Source organism: Beta vulgaris, chromosome 8 (genome assembly GCF_026745355.1).
Source record: "Beta vulgaris subsp. vulgaris cultivar EL10 chromosome 8, EL10.2, whole genome shotgun sequence".
NCBI lineage: Eukaryota > Viridiplantae > Streptophyta > Magnoliopsida > Caryophyllales > Amaranthaceae > Beta > Beta vulgaris.
The window spans coordinates 47051667-47072953 of NC_079209.1; the positions used below are offsets into that span (position 1 = coordinate 47051667).

At 35.5% G+C, this 21287-nt stretch overlaps 1 protein-coding gene across 1 annotated transcript; it reads right to left on the reverse strand.

Annotated features, from left to right (window-relative positions):
- Positions 1-4924: 4924 nt before the first annotated feature.
- On the reverse strand, positions 4925-19851 carry LOC104909034 (hypothetical protein). The gene is made up of 8 exons (XM_019247172.3): positions 19688-19851; positions 19530-19598; positions 19356-19443; positions 18458-18956; positions 17075-17218; positions 9544-9784; positions 7455-7955; positions 4925-5586 (listed from the first exon to the last, which is right to left on the reverse strand). The coding sequence occupies exons 4-8, from the start codon at positions 18944-18946 to the stop codon at positions 5147-5149; spliced, it is 1815 nt and encodes a 604-aa protein (XP_019102717.1). The 5' UTR covers positions 18947-18956; positions 19356-19443; positions 19530-19598; positions 19688-19851; the 3' UTR covers positions 4925-5146.
- Between the last annotated feature and the right edge of the window lie 1436 nt (positions 19852-21287).

Genomic DNA, 21287 nt, shown 5'->3' on the forward strand with positions numbered 1-21287 from the left:
ACTCTAACTTATATGCCCTTCCTAAATCAACCCAAACTCTCATTAATAAACCTAAATGCTCTTGATACCACTTTGTAACACCCCCAAATTTCTCTCTTTTTGAAGAATATATTTTAATATAAAATACTTGAGAAACTTGAGAGTATTATCGCCACGTGATAACGTTAAAGGCTAAAACTATTAACTACTAACTTAATAATGCAGCGGAATTAATAATAATAACTTCTCTTTATTGAAAATAAAAATTATTGTTTCTACTATGACAAAGGGAAATATAAAAATAATAACTACTAAACTAAGCTATGTATTACTCCTCACTAGCTCCCCCATACGAAGTATGCATCGATCAACCTGTAAAATCTGCTCACCAAAAGGGTCATCACAAGGACAAGACCATATAACAAACAAACAAAATGCGTGTCAGTAAAAATACTGAGTCCATGTATATGCGGAAATTTAAATACTTTACCAAACATTCAAAATACTCATATAAACCTTCCTTGGATACTTGAAATAACTTGTATATAACTTTAATAAAACTCCTTTTCCTTGCCTAGGTACCTTTCCTAAAGTGTGCACACCCCCCAAGTTTAGTATTCTTTAATGAGTCTATTACGAGGGGAACTATCTTGTCCACATGACTTATGCAAAAAGTACATGGGTAAATAATATAATAGCTACCGTTCTTGCTAATAAATAACAAGTCGTGGCCTCTTTATAATTGTGATCATAAAAGATCATATAACTAAGAAAAATCTTTCGGAATTAATCCTCCTTTATAAGAATAGTAATTCTTTTATAAAACTTTAGCCATATAAATACATATAAATTATATAACTTGTTCATGAAATAATCTTGAAAGATCTTATTGATCATACATGAAATAATAATTTTCATGATAATACTAATATGAATAGTAATAATAATTATGCTAATATAATTAGGTAGGCATATGATTTGTTTAATGGAATTATGAAATTTGAAGAAAGATAAAAACAAGACTATGCGTGAAGACTAACATGTTACCACTGTGGTTAGTGGAAGAAGGAATATGAAAGTTTCATTAGGCAAAAACAAAGAAGACATCTAACGATTCTTAAACTATAGCAGCAAGATTCCAACTTTCATACAATTTAGACACATAGATATTGAGTGTGAAGGTTAACATACAGACATACAGTGGCTTAGCAATAAAGCGATAAGGACAAAAGTATTAAAATTTATGACAGAAGTGTTATACAATTGCCAACGGAACATGGTTCATCGTATATAGTTCACTATATCTACCTATCGAAAATAAATTTAACTAAACTACTAACATGCTCATAATAAGTCATTAATTTAACTTACTCATGTAACTCATAATATTTCATAATAAAACTCATAAAGTTCATAATAAAATTCATAAAAACATGTATTCCAATCCAAAATAATAAACCTAGAAACATGATACTACGCAATACGCATGCCAAACATTTATTTAAGATCTACATATATACACACTTTGAATAATAATAATTACTAGGGAGGAAGAGAAAGGTAGGCTAAAAGATAGAGAGTTTAAACTTGAGAAAAGAGATTTATTTCTCAAATTTGGTGGGAAGAATATGATGGGTAGAGACCCCTATTTATACTAGTTGGCACGTAGAATCGGAATAAGATTAGGAAACTAAAAGATAGATTTTTGAGAAAAGATAATTAATTTTAGCTAGGATACACTATCTTTTTATGATCATATAGTTAGAATAGAGGAATATTCCATAAGATAAATAGTCTAGATGCTAATTAACCCAAAAGATAAAAGAAACAAATTAAGTAACCAACTTGGATACAACTCACTGGCGTGAGTTGCACCGAAATTGGTTTTAAAGATTTTTTTTTTAATAAATCTTTTATACGTAGATCCTTTTTGAATTTTTGTTTAAAAATATTTTTAGTTTTATTGACCAATTACTTGGATTAGATTTGTGAACTTAGGCCCAATAAATAATTTGGGCTAGAATTTATTTGAAAAACCATAATTTAATATAAAAGCCTATTTAAAACCTTAATAATTGATAAAAGCCTTTTTAGTATATAAGATCTTTTAAAAAAAATTACAACTCATAACTTACTAAAAATACGGAGTATTACATAGACCTCTTTCACTTTGAAATACACCACTGCATATGTTGTCTTTGACTTCATTTGCCCTTTTAGCACAAAGTACATCATGGCGCCAATAAGATACTCCAACAATATTCAAAATCGTGATACTAGAATAAAATATAAAGCAATATCACAATGTTTGACGCCACTACTACAAGTGGTGCGCAAAACAATGGATAGAAAATGCTGATTTATTTTCTTTTAAAACCAATGTTTTACAATCCATTAAACTTGCCTTACATTGCTTATTACTGTCTCCATCATAACCTTCGGTTGCCCATGGATTCTTGATACAGTCCTACCATTTTCTGGCAAGATAAAATAAATGGTTGCCTTCAGTGTCAAAATTGTGGTATCGAGTATATGTATAATACCTAAAAATCTCTCTATCACGATACCCTTCTGATCAACATATCTCAAAACAATAGCCATTTGCTCCTTAATTGATACATCACGTGATTCATCAACTAAACTACCAAAAAGGTCATCTCTGAGGTATTCCATAATGGCCTTCATTGTCAATCGAGAACAAGCATGAACAATATCTTTTTAAATCTTAGGGGAGATCAATTGCAAATTTTTTGGAGTATTTTTCAAGAACAACTTTATCAATATTTTCATTATTTTTTGCAAGAAATTTCAAAAGCTCAACGTAATAACCCCTGATTCTTTGAACCTCTGGACTCATTATGCCCTCTAAAGCTAAACCCATTCGCAAAGGCCATTTCATGCATCCGACTGTAGCTTCGTTCTAACCGATTGCGAGAGTCCTCCTTCTCCTTATCACTAAATTCATTGAACATGTCCGTGATAGTTTTTGCTTTGTTCTATAAAGTTTCAAATATAGTGTATGCTTGATTATGAAAACTACCACATTCACCCATATGGATATTCAATCCTTCTTTTTCATTCCAAAATTACCACCCAATAGTAACAAAAGTATCACCTCCCCCCTTTTGAGAATCATTAGACTTAAACAAAAGTAATATCGACAATATGATGTATCTTTCATAATACTATATTCCAACACATCACCATAAGTATCATACCAATCTGAATTAATATATCGTTTCTATCCCCCAATAATTCTTTGAGGAAAATCATGTTTTCGAAGCTGAAAAGGTTCTTGTAAAGCATAGTATTTCCTTATTTCAATCTAATCATTTGTTTGGTAATTAGTAAATTTATTCCATCAGCGGGTAAGGTGCTCAAATCAACATGCTTATACTTAGATGATTGTTTACATATGCGCGGTTATCTACTTGCATAATTCTCATGTTCACTTTCCATATCTACATCTTGATGTGTTTCTTCTTTAGTTCGGTTGTTTCATTTAAAATAATCTATTAACGTATTCCGGGGACGTTTTGACATTTACAGATTAACAATTATTGTATATAATAAAAAAGAATCTAAATATGAATAAATAACCTAGAATTTCAATTGTTGACAATATTCAATTACTCTAGATACTCACCACAACAATTAAGTATCAAAATTGTTGAATTAAAACTATAATATAATAATTTAATGTATAGAATGATAGATCTTATAAGATTCTAAAATAATTTTATATCATATTCATCAATAATTTAGATCTATAGAAGAAAAATATCTTTTCAAAAATAAACAATGTTCTTTTTTACCTTTTACCTTGTGGAATCTCTTCGAATGCTGAAATTGTTGGAAATTGGGATGATTGTTGTCTCCGAAACTCCTACTCTCCGGCTTGCTCGGTAATTTTTGTCAAAAAGAACAAACAACTGTATGATAATAATTTGCTATATGAGTTATGTGAGTTGTGACGGCCAATGTGATGTGACATATGAATAATTATTTTTTTTATTTCGATAAAAAAAAAGAAGGCAAACTGTAGACTTGGAGTACAATAAAGTGAAGAAAATTGATTTTATTTATTTGTTTTTTTATTTTACCTTTTCCAACTAAAGTAAGATAGGACTTGCTTTTGTTTCCGCTAGAAAAGAGTTAAAAAGTTGCAGACTTGCAGTAAGAAATGTGGATTTATTATTTGTTTTTATTTTACCTTTTTCTTTAGGAGTTTTTGGTTTACCTTTTCCAACTAGAGTACAATACAACCAAGAGATTACAAACGTGCTACAACTCACATATCCACGTTTTATACTTTCATTAACTTTTTTATATTTTTATTTTCCAAATTTAGTTGACGGTATATTTTTTCTTAAAATCCATGTGGGGTCATTTGACCCCAAACCCTACAACATAAATCCTCCCCAGATTCCAAGTAGATCATATGGGGCTAACGTCGAGCTCTTTATCAAGTTGAGCTGAAATCAATTTGGATCAAATTTAGATCGTTTTACTGGGTCAAATTTGGATGAGAACAAGTTTGATTCAAATCAAGTCTAGACCAAGTTTTTTTTCAATTTTGTTTAGCAATCTCCTACATGTACATCCTTTTTGTAGATGAACTTCTTGTGGAGTGTGTCTTGGAATTTCGGGCTATGTATGAATTGTATCTTCCACCAATAACAACCTGTCTGTGACCTTCATACATAGGAGATTGAAATTTGAAAGTATCCTTGATATCATTACTGCTTATTTCAACATGTCAATTTCGGAAAGGTATAAAGTCCTTCAAACATTTACTTGGACAGGAAAACCTATGAAGTGGGGAGTGAGTTTGGGTGTGGTTTCACCATTGAGTTTATATAAGATTTAACATAGTACATTCAGGGTTATCATAGGCATCGCCAAAACCCTGAGAAAAGATAAACAATTTAGTTCATCTGCCAAATATAAAAAGATCATTCTAGATCTTTGCTAGTTGGGCATAAGATGGCAATTCTACATTGAGAAGCATACTATATATAACATGGATACATTTAAGGAAAATACCAATTATGATGGGTGTTCGCATAATTTATGCATGAGCCACCAATACCACCATATTAAATCTTGGATATAGCATGCAAAATAACTCATATTACAAACACTAAACAACTCACAACAACTGCAGCTAAAGAAGCTCTAACTTCTGTTTATTAGGCTCGTCAGAGCTAGTTGAAGCATCTGATCGCCTTCTCTTCAACTCCTTGTCACCCAGTTGCAATGATACACCCACATCTTCTTCCGAGCCTTTCCTCAAGGCGAAGAGATTTTGAGACACCTTCATTTCCTCTTTCTCCATTTCACATAGCGGGGACGGTCTGACAAAGCTAGGAATGAACTGATGCTCGACACTCGGGCCCATTGCAGGTGAATTCATGTCAGTATCCATTGCAGGTGAATTCATATCTGGACCAGGAGGTCCATTTTGTACAGGAAGCTTCTGGAGTCGGAATCCCAAGGGAAACTCTTCTTTGCTTTTGTCCAATGGAAGACCACCAGGAGGAGAGGAATCGCCGACAACAGAATTCATTGCTGTTGCTGATGCAGCCATTTGTTCTTGCACTGCCTCTGTAATCAGAGGTGACTTAATTGCATATATTTACAAGATTCAAGAGTATAAACTTCTTTTTCTAGCATATGCAATGTAGGACATAGGGATATAGTATAAGACAGATTTCCCCCTTCCATTCTCTTGCTTTACTTGTTAGCAGGAGTGCATAATATATAAGCAGACTACATATATCAAATCAAATAGAAGTATCATGAAACCAGATACATGCATTTTTCTAATGACACTTGGCGTCTCTCTTGAAAGTCAAGTTCCTTAGTTCCCCTATGTTTCGTACATATGTGGTATCATATAGTACACACATTAAGAAGTTTAAAATAATATGAACAGTTAACGAGATCATTAACCACACAAGATCTTTCCATAATATTCACTTCATCAACTTTTGTTGTTAAAAATTTCTTATAGATATAATGTGTGAAAACTATAACATTTTCAAGTTTATCAAGTATCAACAAAATGTTATAATTTCCATACATTATATCTATTTCAAGTTTATCAACAAAATTAAATTAACCTTGGTTGTATTGTACTTCTAAATCCTACTACATATGTACTTAGACAACAAGTGTGTAGTTTCTGGTAAATTTTATAGTTCCTCCGTTTGTTTATAATTGCACCATTTAAGTTCAATCGTAACAATCCAAGTATATATTAAGACGAATCTAACAAGATCTTACATGACTACAATTTTCCTTACATATCACAAACATATATATATGTGCATAGTGTAAATCCAAATGGTGCAATTGTAAAAAATATAGAAAGAAACAGAGGAAGCTTATGATACTCAGACGGACACTTTGTCTGCAAAAGTAGATAACATCCAGCTTTGTACTTCTCAGTTCTCACGACCTCAGTGTCTAGCGTAAAAATTTCTAAGGCTGAGGCTTACAAACATGAAACTCCTACAAGCTATCATGCCTTAGTTACACGAAACAATTAGCTATCTTAGAAGCAAAATTATCATCAAAATCCTAGCACATGGAAATATATCTAAAATGAAGCAAAGTTGAAGCCGTCGAACAATTTATAAGACTAATAACTGCAGAATAACTAATTACTAAAAGTAGGTAGTTACTTATGATGTGGATGCCAAAGTAGAGAGCTTGTAATTAGTCAAGCAATGAATGATGACACTATGACAGAATGGGCAAGAAAAGAAAGGGGAAAAGAACAAATAACCACCGCCCACCGGTGTGGGGTAAGGAAAGGAAAGAACAAATAATAACCGGTGGGGGCATGATTAGATGCTAGCTGGAAGAAAGTAGCAAATTTATCAAAAAAAAAAAACTAAGGGTGACAAGTTGATAAAAGTTCACTTGTCTTCAAATACTTTAGTAAAGAGATGAAATTGAGAGAATTTTTCAAATTTTGATAAGACAATGAAGAAAAAGACCTGAAAACAAAACAATCAGGATGTTTCTCGCCCAAAGTCTATTATGGGTTCAACACAAAATTGTCTGGACTTCCATGCATATAAACTTCCAATATGATAGTGTAACTCAAATTAATGCTTCTCAATGAAAATGGTCAGTTGTTAATTGAAGTATATAACACCAGCTTCATAATATGCTCAGTATGCAAGTTTGATTCCATGGTAATATATTTGATCTTATTGGCTATACTTCAGCGGACAAAGTAGGCAACAAAAGGCTGGGATGAGTAGGTCTTCGAATGATCGAATCACGTTATGTCTTCTTAGGATCTATTCTTATTTCCATAGCTTGTAATGCAAGCTATCCTTCAAATAACAAAGAACCGCCATTGTCAAACAGACAGCAAAATTAGTAGCAACAATTAAAGTGTATTAGAGATATCATTGATTGTTTGACTTAGTTTTTCAGTTACTTGGAAAAGGAGATACCTTTAAGCCCTTGACTGGTTGTGATGAGATCGAGCTCAAGCAGATTGAGGAGACGTCCTAGATCAACCCCACTAGTCCAATTCTCGGGCGCATGGCCAACTTTTAATTTAAGACGGCCACGATTAGCAGTTCCACCCCATATGATGCCGATTGGACGGGGCTTCTCCCCATTGTCTCCTACTAACATAATGAGGCTTCCACTGTCTCCTTCAAGGTCAAATGTTTGCTGGTTTTCACCAACAACAAGAAAATCAGTCAAGAAGCATATACCTTTCTCATCATTGTATTCCAGAGCATAGGCTAATACAACACCAGTTGTCAAGCCAGAACTTCGCCCAACTTTCATCACTCGTTTCCCAATTAAGCTACTTATAGGAGATTGCAAATCTATATGCTTGACATCTCCTATCTCTCCTACACCTTTCACAACCGTAGTTATAGTTGACGTGTCAAAATCAGCAACAAAGGGAATGAATGCTCCATCTGCTCTCACAAATGTCTCTGTGTATATTGGAAAAACGTCATAGTTACTTCCACTAGGAGAGTATCATAAGCAAGTTCAAATCTAACAAAGTATTATATCTGAATACACATAAATAGGCAATAGCCATAGAAGATAGCATTACAACATTGACATCAGACAAGACAGAGGTAGAAAGAAGTCTCAGCATTAAGAAAATGGAATTGTGTTAGAATTTAGAAAGTCAAATAAAAATCAATAGTGGAAATTTTTGGGAAACTTTCTCAATAGATTCCGAACTTTTGATGCGTACAAAATACATGATATCAGAGCGTAAATGCACAATTTATTTATAAGTATTTGAATGATGACATTCATAGGGCAGATTAGGGGTGTCAATAATGCGAGTCGAGTTCAAGTTTGAGCTAGCTCGACTCGTTAGCATTTCGATTCCAGATTGAGTTGAGTCGAGCTCACTTGAGCCAAGCATTGACTAAGCCGAGCATTGACAGAGTAGATTTCGAGTAGCTTGTAAGTGTCTCATATTAAAAGAAACAATAAGTAGAAAAATGTTGAATTTACGTATTTTGCTCTTGATAATTGGGTCTTCGAGCTTTTCATGAGTTTTTGAGTCGAGTATCGAGTGGCTCACCTCGACTCATTCGAGCTCACTCGAGTCGACCTTCGACTGAGTTTTGACCAAGTCAATCTCGAGTAGCTCGCAAGTTATCTCGTCTCACAGATAAGATAGTTCTAAATACTATGAGTCTATGAGTATGGTTGATAGTTAAATGGTTGGTTTTTGGTTATCCAATCTGCTGTTGAAAGCGGGACTAGAAAGAGGAAGTTGAAAGACTGACTTCCCCTCATGGAACGCTAACAGAACTACTGGGAAGATCATGGGAGATTTTGCGATAGACTCTGGGCTCTGGGGTAATGTTCAATCATGAATCTGATATATGGCATCACCTGATCGTACCTAGCCTTAAAAACTCTGATGATTTATATATTTTGTCATAAATGAAACTCGATACAGCATTATAACTCTAAAATCTGTAGACATTTTAGATCTGCGCACATATATATGTAGGACTCATCCTAGGCCCATGATTTTTCAGAGAACTTTCAAATGAGGAAGAATAACATTAAGGAATAAGCCTATAATGTTACAGACAAATTTTTCATCCAGAACATAATGTTTCATTTCTTATTATGGATGTCCCAAGTTATTTCATCAAGCATGAGTGACGTTTCTTTGTTCATGGTTGAGGAGATAGTAAATTACTGTTATCAAGAATGCTTCTTTTTTTGTGGATTTTTTTTTTGTGACTGAACTGGCCAAAATACACAGTGACATTATCTTTAAAACTACCGTGATATGGGAGATGGTAGTACTCACAGACTGCTTTCAGTGAGTGTAGGAGATTATTGGTCCCAGAAATGCTTGTGGAGAGAGCTTGTTTACCCATCAAATGGTGACCATTATCTATTAATAATTTGAATTTATATAAACTACTTCCTAGGCAAACTAGTTCTTATCATACTGATTCAATTAAATTTAGTGCTTTAACTCGTTCGCACCACCAGATGATGATTGCATAGGTTACAATAGGATACATGGTCATGTACCTGGATTTATCCCAGCAAAGATGCCATACCACAAATCATCCGTGATGAAAGATGTAGCCCTCTCCACAGCACCCAGATAAACACCGGGGCCAAGATTGGGTGGTAGGGGATGAAACATCTTCTGGCTTGGATAATCTAAGTCAACCGCAACATGCCGGTTCGTCAGGAAGCCAACTTGTCTGCTTCCCGTTTGGCTTCTCACAATAGCACCTAGGGTACCGTAAGTCTCTTGGCTTGCCACCTGTGCATAAGCAATTTGTATAGCCATTATCCAGGTTAGCCAATCAGCAAAGAATGTTTCAGTAAGCTTCGTAAGAAAAGAACAATACTATACAAATATGCAACCAAATGATAAACTGAAATATACCCGATAATCCAGATAGCAAATATCTATATACTATATTCAAAAACACCAACCCCAAAAGACATTTTTGGCACAATTTAGTTTCCTCCCCTTTCATAAAGCTTTTTAGATCTTTTAATACTCTTTAGCCTTCACAATTATTACAGTTCCTGTGATATCCATATCTACCCTCTCCATTTACAAGAGGTTGCACAAGTGATCAAATGAAGAAATATAGACAACTAGAATTTTTTGCACGCGATGCTTGCTTGAATTTTTTTCAAAACATAAACTCGATTTTCTTCGGCATAAGAGTCAAAATTTGAACATTAGACATACTAAGTATAATTGTTTTTAGTTGTAAAATTTGATTGGTTTAGTTTCTGTCACTTAACTCTCTCACCATTCTTTTTGTTTTTTTTTTTACTTTTCAAAGTTAAATTCTATGAACAAAATAGAAATTTTATTGAATTTATTTATGATTTCTAATACTTCTTCTGTTTTTTTTTTAGATGTTACACTTTCTATTTTAGAAAGTTTTAAATTAGATGTCACACTTTTATTTTGGGTAATTCTCTCCTATCGCATGTTCACATGGGGCCCTTTTGTTTTCCATTCTCTCTATCTCTCTCCTCCCCAAAAATTACCTAGGAGTCCGTTATTTGAAAAGTGTAACATCTAATAAAAAATGGAGGAAGTATTATAATTTTTTAGTTGATTTTTGAATTAAGTACAATACTTCATAAATTGTAAAGAAAGTGGACACTTTGATTTCAAGTCAATTTTTTCATAGGTTGTAGTTTGTAAGTGAATTTTTAAGTTTTTATAAAGTTTCCTCATTTTAGTGATTTGCATAACATAAATTGTGCAATTTTATAATTTTAGTTGACTTGTGAGTGATTGTTATAATTATATTTTTGGTATTTTTGTTTGAAGCCCCCTTTGATTTGTAAGTGAATTTTTAATTTAGAATGGGACGGGGGGCAAAATAGGCATTTCAAAAGAGGACGTCATTGCTCCCCCCTTCCCTTATATAATAGAGATTTGTGCCTCGACCAGAAGCGTACGAAAAACCCGAAAAAGACCGAAAATTGTCAGGCCTTGGGGTTATAATTGTGGTATTCACCAAGTTGGTATTATTATTAAAGACATGCTAGTAAACGTAATTGAGGTGAATAGAAAGATGGATCGGATAATCGGACTGAAGATCATATGTGTTAAGCAGATTGAATATATCGTCAATCAGCGCATTAGCGCCTCGAGTCGGTATAGAGGAGCCTCGCCTTTCATCAAGAATATAAAAACCTTTGCAGATCAATTTTTTGTCCACCACATCGACAATTCTAAGAAAATCGTTGGCAGAAATCTGCTGTCTTAAATGTTAACAACTGCATTAGCTAGACATAGAGCGAAATTGAAGAAATATCAAGAAAATATAATCACGAGTATGCCGAACTGTAACTTATTGCATGTTTCCACAAGTGAGGTTATTTGTAAAAGTGATACACATAAGAGATATAAGGTTTAGCTTGACACTTGTGAAATGACCCTCTTGCCCATATAAGTTTGGTCAATCCCACTCCCATTTGCTCAGGGGCACATTTGAATAACTATATATATACTACAGTTACACAATTAGACTTTTACTTCTCTCTTCGCTATCTTTGAAAAGACAAGGGCACTATACAAAGCAGACTTTCTTTTTCCCCGTAATAAGAAAGAAAATTATAATACAAGGTGCAAGGAAGACAAGAAATCCAAAAATAAAAAAAGAATCTGAATAATTTTTTCCTGTCATTCTAATACACAAAAAAAAACTTCACAAGTAGAAGTCCACAGGAAGGCCAAATAGATTGCTTTAAATCTGAAATTAAAAAGGAAGAGCATAATTGGGGTATATCAGGTATTGGCTTCCAAAGTACTCTTCTTGGAGTCTCCCCAAATACCATTTCTCTTAAGAAAAACTAAACTTGACTTGTTTAAACTTTAAAGTTTGTCATGGTTCCAAAAACTAAAACTCATCGCTAACATTGTTTACCACTTTACCTCCAACAAACAACTAAGCTAAATCTCCAGTAGATTTCTCTGCTCCCCCCCCCCCCCCTCCCACTCGTGTAATATAAGAAGCAATTTGTTTTAATAAGAAAAACGAAATTATACGTGTATTAAAAAACACAAAGTAGAGTGTACAGGAGGGAAGAGGTTCTTGTAGGCCAATTTACCCAATTGGTATAAAAGAGAGACCTCTTCACTAGACTGGTATGAGAAAATAAAACTTCTAGCTACCTTAAGCTAGGATTATATGTTCTGAAAATGGGAAAGAAAAATTTGTATACTGGGAGATATATATAGTATACTTGGTTATTCCACTGGGCTATGCTCGGATTATTTTTCAAGAGCATAATGTCAAGTGAGTAGATATTAGTTTGAATATAAAAAATATGATGACATTATGCATATATAGCATACGTATGGTCATGGTATCATGGGAGATAAGTTCGAAATATCAGATTAGTATAATAAAAAATCAGAAAGAAAAATATTAGAAGAAATATCGCACAAATGGAATCGTGGTTTGCACACAAATTCTAGCGATATTTTAGGTGCATTTGACCTCCAGCAACTTTTCCTACCATAATGTGGCCAGAGCTCTTATACAGATTACCAATCCAATTCTGTAGTTTAGCCCATCTTGTAGCATTAACAAAATCTAAAACAAGCCTGATTCTTTTGAATCTCCAATCATGAGTAGTCCTTGAAACCCCCTAACCACTTTAACCCATAAGATAGCTACATAAACTACTCTCATCCAACGCAAAAGGACTCCATAGAAAACAAGTGAATTTCTCGCCAACCGAATACACTAAAAGATCACCATGAAAGCCGCACACTACAAGAGCCTATTATCAAGAAGAAGCTTAGACTGTAGATCAGCACCTTCAAATAACCCTTCTATATAGAGGTCGCACACCGACTGATATGTATATATATAACCATGATCCAAGTAGCTCTGACACAAGTTCTGGATTCAGATCTCTGCAACAAAAAGGAGAGAATACAACTAGCAACTGCTCATTTTTCTGTCTACATTTTTTTAATAACCATAAACCAAGCACAAAAATGCCCAGTCCTTGTTGTCAGCCACCAAGGAGAACCCGTGTGTAGAAAAAGATGGAGATAGTTGAAACGGATCAAGAAGGCCCCACCCACATCTAAATGTGAAAAAAAGATCCAAAGTCCATGTTTTGGGCTTGTTGGATCAACTGGCAGATTTGGAATGGGATTGGGAACTTCCAAAGTTCACTTCTACTAAAGAGACTTAATGGTAGAGAAATAGCTATTGGTAGAATCAGTGAAGAAGATATTCCCTACAAGAATGGCTGTAAGTGAAATACACCCTGCATTAGGAGTTCAGACCTAGGTGAAGTAGGCTCCCCAATACAAAGTGGCGAAGATTAAATAGAATTTAGTACATAAGATGGCTAATGGGCGCATTAGGGTTTCTTTCATCAAACACTCTTGCTGGACTAGCAACTGAAACGATCACCTTTGTTCTTTAACTCTAAAGAGCAACGGGAAGACACGCATACACTATCTTGGAAAGCCAAGTTAGCAAATTAATAATATACACTAGAGCAGAAGCCACATAAGCATGTATTGCCTCTTATACTAGAGGAGGACTAGTAGATGACTGCATTGGAGATAGAAGCACGAGTCTTTTTAATTGGACATTAAGTTAAATGACGGCATTTGCAAGTAAAGTATGATAACCTAGTGCCAATTTTTATATGACTTTCTTGGGTATGCTGAACACTTGGTTCGAGAAAAGAAACATTCACCTAGTGACCTATAGAAGTGGAGGTAATGTGAGTCAGATGGACTTCTTTTTAGCAAGAAATGCTTTGAGAAAGTGCTACAGTGATTGTAAGGTAATCTCGGGTGACAATACATTGTAAGGTGATCCCAGACAATAGTACATCAAGTCGTCAACCGAACATAAAGTTGTGGTACTTGATTTTCAAGGTAGAAGTTATATAAGGAAGAGAAGACCACTAGTGGAGCCTAAGATCAAGTGGTGGAAATTTCAAGGGGAGCACCAACTAAAATTCGTAGAAAATATGGGAAGTGAAAGTATTGGCCGGTGATATGGATTTGGATAGACTCAGTGTGGAAAAAAATGGAGCACACCATAAAGGAAGTGGCGAAAGAGGTCCTAGGACAATCTAAAGGAAGCATGCCGCCAAGTAACGAGACATCTTGGTGGAATGAAGATGTGTGACAAGCGATAAAGAGCAAACGAGAATGCTATAAAAAGTTTATAAGGAGGGTAAAAGGGAGGCAAAGAAGGTCGTGAGAGGCTAGAGCAAAGGTGAATCAGGAAATTTACGCAAGATCTGATAAAAAAGAAGGGGAAAAGGACATCTATAGACTTGCCCGAATGAGAGACCGAAGGAAGCGAGGCATTGGAAGGAATAAGTGTGTGAAGGATGTCGGCCAAAAAGTTCTGGTGGGAGATCAAGAAATAAAGGATAAATGGAGGTTCTATTTTGATAACCTATTCAATAGAGATCAAGGGCACGATATTGGAGATACAAATATCCCTCTGGATATGGTTAACCAAGAGTTTATTCGAAAAATTCAAAAGGGAGAAGTCAAAATGGCATTGAAAAAAATGGATTGTAGAGGGGAGTGGGGCCCGATGGCATACCTATCGAGGTCTCGAGATGCTTTGGGGAGAGAGGGGTTGAATGGTTAACAACTCTTTTCAACAAGATTCTAGGGAAGTAATAGGATGCCATTAGAGTACCAGAAAAGTACTATCATCCCCTTATGCAAGTACTACCTCCGTTTCCTAAAGATCTTCCTTGTTACTGTTCCTACAAATACCAAGGAGGATCCATTTGTGTGGGGTATGGGGTGGGTAAAGTAGGAGAGAGAAAAGGGTTAAGATAAAATGATAAATAAACAAATAAAAAGGGGTTAAAGTAGGAGAGAGAAAGGGAGTAAAATTGAATTAATAATGTAATGGTGGACTATATGATAGGGACATGAGAAGGTAAAAAGGGAAAAAAAAAATTCCAAATAAGGAATAAAGTAAAAGAGGGAAGATCTTTTGGAAACGCACTTAAACGGAAAGAGGGAAGATCTTTAGGAAACGGAGGGAGTACAAGGGTGACGTCCAAGATTGTGCCAACTATCGAGGGATCAAATTAATGAGCCATACTATGAAACTTTGGGAGCGAGTTATTGAGCAAAGATTAAGGAGAAATGTGAAGATCTTGGAGAACCAATTTGGATTTATGCCCGAGAGATCGACTATGGAGGTCATTCATCTTATAAGACAACTAATGGAGAAATATTGGAATAAGAAGGATTTACATTTGGTTTACATTGATTTGGAGAAGGTGTATGATAAGGCACCCACGGATATTCTTTGGTGGGCTCTAAGTAGGAAAGAAATTTCGCTAAAATATTGATATCATTAAGGACATGCATGAGGGAGTTAGCACTAGCGTGCGAACTGGTGTAAGACTGAAGAGTTCCCCATTACGATTGGAATACATCAAGGTTCCGCACTCAGCCCGTTTCGCTTTTGCTATAGTCATGGACGAATTGACGAGGTTAATTCAAGACGATATACCTTGGTGCGTGATGTTTGGAGATGATATTGTGTTGATTATGGAGTGAACAGTAAGTTGGAATTATGTAGACAAACTTTGGAATCTTGAGGCTTTAGGCTGAGTAGAATCAAGAAGGAATATTTGGAGTGTAAGTTTAATAGGGTCAGAAATAGAGAGGCAAGGGTGATTACCTTAGGGAGCGTTTGATATGGGGTATTTAGGAAAGGGTAAGATAATCATCTTGGTTGATTCCCTTTGATGTTGTTTGTATTGTCATTTTAATCATTCTCTTTACCCTCTCCTACCCCCAAACTCCCGTAATCTGATTCTCCACCTCCCCCTAGATATTTCGATTCCCTTTTTCCTAAGCCACCAATACACCAATGTACACCCATTGTCCACCGTACTACGCCACTATAGTACGCCACTATCAACACCATTGCCACCCTCACCAAGTCCAATACCGCCACCCTCACCCGCACCGCTCCACCATCGCCACCTTCACCGACACCACTACTACCCCTCACCAACACCAACACCAACATCACCCATCACTTACAAACCACCGCCAACAAAATACTCACCACTATCCCTAACTTACCAAACCACCAACAAAACCCTACTCACCATCCATGAAGCCCCACCCAAGTCGCTGAAAAGACCACCCATAACTTACAAAAACATCACCAAACAGCGACAAAAGAGGGGAAGAAGAGAGAGAAAAGAAGCAAAATAAGAGAGGAAAGGGGACGACGACGTCGAGAGTAAGGAAGAAGGTGACGGCGTCAAAAGTAAGGAGGAAGGTGACGGCGTCGGAAGTGGGGAAGGGAAGACGTTGGAAGGGGGAATGCGAACCAGCAATGTTGTTTAATTTGAAAGAGAATTGTGGTGGTGGTGCTAGTGATAGAGGGGTGGTTATATATTAGGTTTCCTTTACCTACTTTGAAACAAACAGCCTATTAAATCTGAGGGTTTTGTGAACCAAACAGCCCCTTAGATGGGAAGATTGTCCAAGGTTCTCTCTGATATTTAGAATCTATTATCCAAAAGGATACGGAATTAGATGGCAATGAGGCTCATAGAATCAAGGCAGGTTGGTTCGTTGAAGTGGAAGAGTGCCACGAGGATACTATGTGATCTAGGCCCCCAAAGATTGAAGAGTAAATTCTACCGCACGGCAACTAAACCAGCATTGTTGTACGGCACATAATAGTTGGTAGTGAAACATTGCCACATGCATAAGATCAATGTGGCGGAGATGCGTACGTTACTTTGTTGTAGTATTAGAAATTATAGTTTAACCAATTGACACCCAGTTTTCATGAATCAATATTATTGTTGAGTATAGCTTGGTTATACCAAGATTCCATATATAAAGAATACAAGACATAATAAGGAAGGATAAATAGATTGACAGAGAAGCATACGACAACAAAAAGTTGTGCATTTTTATGTAAAATTGCGAACATTTATACTATGTTTTTCAATCCAGAAGACCAAAATTTTATGAATAACTACAAAATAAGGTACAAGAAACAATTTTCATGAAACTCAAAAGAACAAGTACCTGAGAACCTGAACCAATACAAGGATCATTCCCACGCAGGTCATCCACAATCTCAGTGTAAAGCTGTTCTTTGGGTGCGGGCTCTGGAGCTCCAAAATAAGAGAATTCTACAACATCCACATCACACCATACACCTCCTGGTCCCTAATAAATAGTTTCAAAAGCCAACAAGAATTGAGCATAAGAATCACATGAAAAACCCAATAATATGGGCATATGAATGATCCACAGAAATTCTTAGGCAAACAAAAATGTAAACAGACCAGCCTATCAGACATGAACTAAACACAGAACTAGGAGTTTTTTTGAGAAGATCGACAAGATATAGTCTCATAGTCATACCATGCTCTCAACTGCTGAAGAAATGTAAAATGCAATGTAACCTTCTAGAGCACAATAAACATACGTTCTTATTTTCTTTAGGAGATTATTATAACTTACTATACATTTCCTCTGTTCTTGTAAATGTGGTAAAGAGAAGGAACAAAACTATGGGATATTTTGACATCTTCATCATGGAAAGTTTTCATGATCACCTAGCATGCCTAAATAAGATGTAAAAGCCCAATAAAGAAAGAGGTTTCGGTCTTGGCTATTCAGAATGTGGAGTCCTGTAATATGGCCTCGAATTTACATGTTAAAATTCCGAACAAATATGTTTAACATAAAGGGACTACAGCCTCTTTGATGGTAATCAAACACACATACCAGCTTCCCTCCTGCAAAGTTGTTGAAATTCATTTCCAATGATACTGCAATCATTGTCCATCGATCAAAGGCAGCTATAGATGCCAAAGCTAACTTTTATGAGGATGTTTAAAAAGGGGAAAGTTCTTTACGTTGTTTATTACACTTGCACTGTTCTCCAACCAATTTCCTGCATCTCTAGTGAACATGATACTAGGGTCTGATGAGTACAGATGGTGCTGGAGACTTCTGTCAAATGATCCTTTGTTGAACACTCACATACGTTTACTATTTTAAATCAAAAGTTGCTATTAAGGTAACAAACATCTTGCTTTACTTCACAAAATTTATAACAAATTGTTGCAGAAAAGGAGGCTTAAGGAAGTGTTTACAAGCATATTTGAGTACCATGTTTTAAAAGGCTGTATTGGTGATAGATTATTCTGCATACAAGTATTTGTCAAGAGGACGAGTTGTCCGCTTGTCCTCTATTGATAAATTATTTTCTCAACAAAAACATAAAGAACAAATAAAGCAAGCAAACAATCAATCAAGGTGAAGGACACGATGGCAGTGGTCAACAAATCCGCTATATGAAGCATACTGCCTAGTTAAATTGATGTAACTAAAACTAATACCGATACACCCCATACAATACTGGATGAAGGAATATAGAATCAAAACTATGAAAGTTACCTCCAACGCAGTAGGTAAACATTGTATGGGTGTCAGCCATTTCTTGTGCACCTTCCTTGAAACGAAAACAAGGATGGCTGGTATATCCGTCAACAAACCCTTTCTGATGCGAAAACCAATAGCTGTGCCGAGACTATAACAACGTAAGATTTTGCTGTGAAATGCCCTTATAGTCATCAATTCAAGCAAAGTTGTTGCTTGCTGCCCTTGAGGTAACCGGTTAAGAGTCTCAGGGAGCACTCCTTTTTGAAGGTTTGCAAAGTAATTTTCCCTCTCTTCAGCAGCATCACTTATTCGACAGGAGGCAGGCCATGAGAAATAAGCTGCACTACTTTCAGAATGCTGCCCTGCCGAAGCAAAGGGCTGAAGCGGTGGACTTAAAGACGGAAAATTATGGTGGCCACAGCAGCTCCTTTCAAGATCCAATGCTGATTCTTCTGATGGAATAGGACCAGAGAAACGACCTCTGTTCATTCGGCTCCTATCCATCTTCCACTACCTAACATGTCAAGCAAGCTTTTTCACACTTTGACACTAAAACAAAAAACAAAATTCTAATCGCGTTTGCTACTTCAGTTACATACTACTCAACAGACTAGAGGTGTTCATTTCTAATTATCCGATCCAATCCAAAATTTCAAGTATCCGAAAATCCCGGATCAAGAAAATTTCTGTTCATACTACAAAATCCCCAATTTAGAACCAAACTTTATCAAAATTGACAACTTATGACAGTCATACCACGTCCCCTATCATACTAAATTACTTCTATACAACTAAAATAAGTGCTTATCAAAAGTCCAAACATACTACAACAACTAAACCAAATTCAGCAGGCATTGCCAAAAAAAAAAAAAAAAAAAAAAAACTTAAGAACTGGAAACAATTTAAGAAGTACCAGAATTTCGAACTCCTCGATGTGAAACTGAAATTAAAATACAGGGACATAGTGTTCTTGACGCTTGAAGGTATATTTTAGTTTGCTCCTGTTGATAAAAGCAGCAAAATAAATATCTAAAACAAATTGAAAAAATTGAATGCATAAAATTGATAAACACAAAAAAAAAGTTACTTCATTTAGTGAGGATGTAGCAGAATTTCAGCGCAAAGAAGTGGCGAGGTTGTGCGACGGAGATGGTGCCTGAGAATCGAAGAGAGGAGAGAGAATTTGGAAGAGATGAAAGTGAAAGTGAAAGTGAGAGTATACTGCACAGTTTAAGCGAGACTAACTGCGGCAAATATTGAAGATCCGCCGGTGATGGTGCCTGAGAATTGACGAACATAGAAGATGAGAACTCAGAACTGACAACTGAGAACTGAGAAGATCCAGTATCCACAGGGAAGGCTATGAGAGAGATTTCAAACTTAGGCTATATTTAGTTTTTTTTATTTTTGTTTTTGAGTGGATATTTAGTTTTGTTTATTTATGGAAAGAAAAACTCAAAATAATTTTATTATAAAAGGTACTCATTTAATTAGAGGTGGGCATGCGCCGGGCCCGCACGATTTGGCCCCGGTCCGGCCGGTTGTCCGCTGCGTGGGCCAAGAAATTTTATTTCAGGCTCGCACCAGCACGAGCTTGCGTGGGCCAGCCTGCGAGTCGAACGTTCTCCTTTGTGTTTTAGCCTAAAACTGTCAAAAATTCAAAAAAACAACATAAAACATGGGCCAAGCCCAGCTCACGGACCCGTGGACAAAATTTGGATTTTTCAAGCCCGGCCCGGCCCGCAATTTTCCCAGGCCCGGCCCGGCCCATGCCCAGGTCTACATTTAATCATATTTAGATATGATATTGATACTATTAGGGATAGAATAAGGCAGGTCGGATACGAAAATCAAACTTTTATATTAATCTCAAATTTGAATATTCACACATGATTCGACCACACCTACCAACTATTAATGGTGTGTGTAAAATTTACATCTACATCGTTTCACTTGAGTACAAATCTAAATTCACATCCAGCTAATTACTCAATTAGATATTCATTACCCACTTATATAGTGATATCTGCTCATCAATTGCTTTACATATGCATCAATTCAACTTGCCAAATGTTGTAGGATAACAAACTAAAAGATCATATCCCCTAAAAAAAAAAAAAACTAAAAGATGAGAAACAAGCTTCCTATCAATTGGTCTCCTGGAAATGGATTTTATTGTTTTTGGTGTTGATATTCATTTTTACTCTTATTTTTGTGCTTGGGAAGTAATATTTCAGACTTAAGGCTGAGCACATTGATGGATAGGTAAGAACTACCTACCCACTACACACATTACAAATATGACACCCAGACTCATCCACTATCCATTAAAATTATTTACTCACATACATGCTTCAATTAAGGTAGCTATTTGTGCAGTCCACTAAATTATATCAACTAGAGTGAGTCTATCGATCTTTCGTATCTTTGAAATAAAATTAAATCTGATTGAGTTGATTGTAGAAGTGAATCTAACATTTGTCGTGACACTGCACTAATCTTCATAAACGACCTAATTTGAAGTAGAAAATGGAAAAAACATAGCCTCAGCCTCTCTCGAGAAAGATGGATTGATATATGAGTTTATATAACTAATAATTAGGTTAAGAAAGATGAATTAATATATGGGCAGAAATAACTAATAATTAGGTCATTACATCATCTATTTCATGTCATTTGAATTCTTTTTACAAGAGAAGCAGTGGTTTGTGAGTTGTGATACCATAAATTTTGGTGTAACAGTTACACCTAAGAATTTGTGAATTTTCAAACATATCCTAATATTTTAATTTTTTTGTTTTACTAATTTATGCTTCCTCTGTTTTTTAAAATTGCACTATTTCAT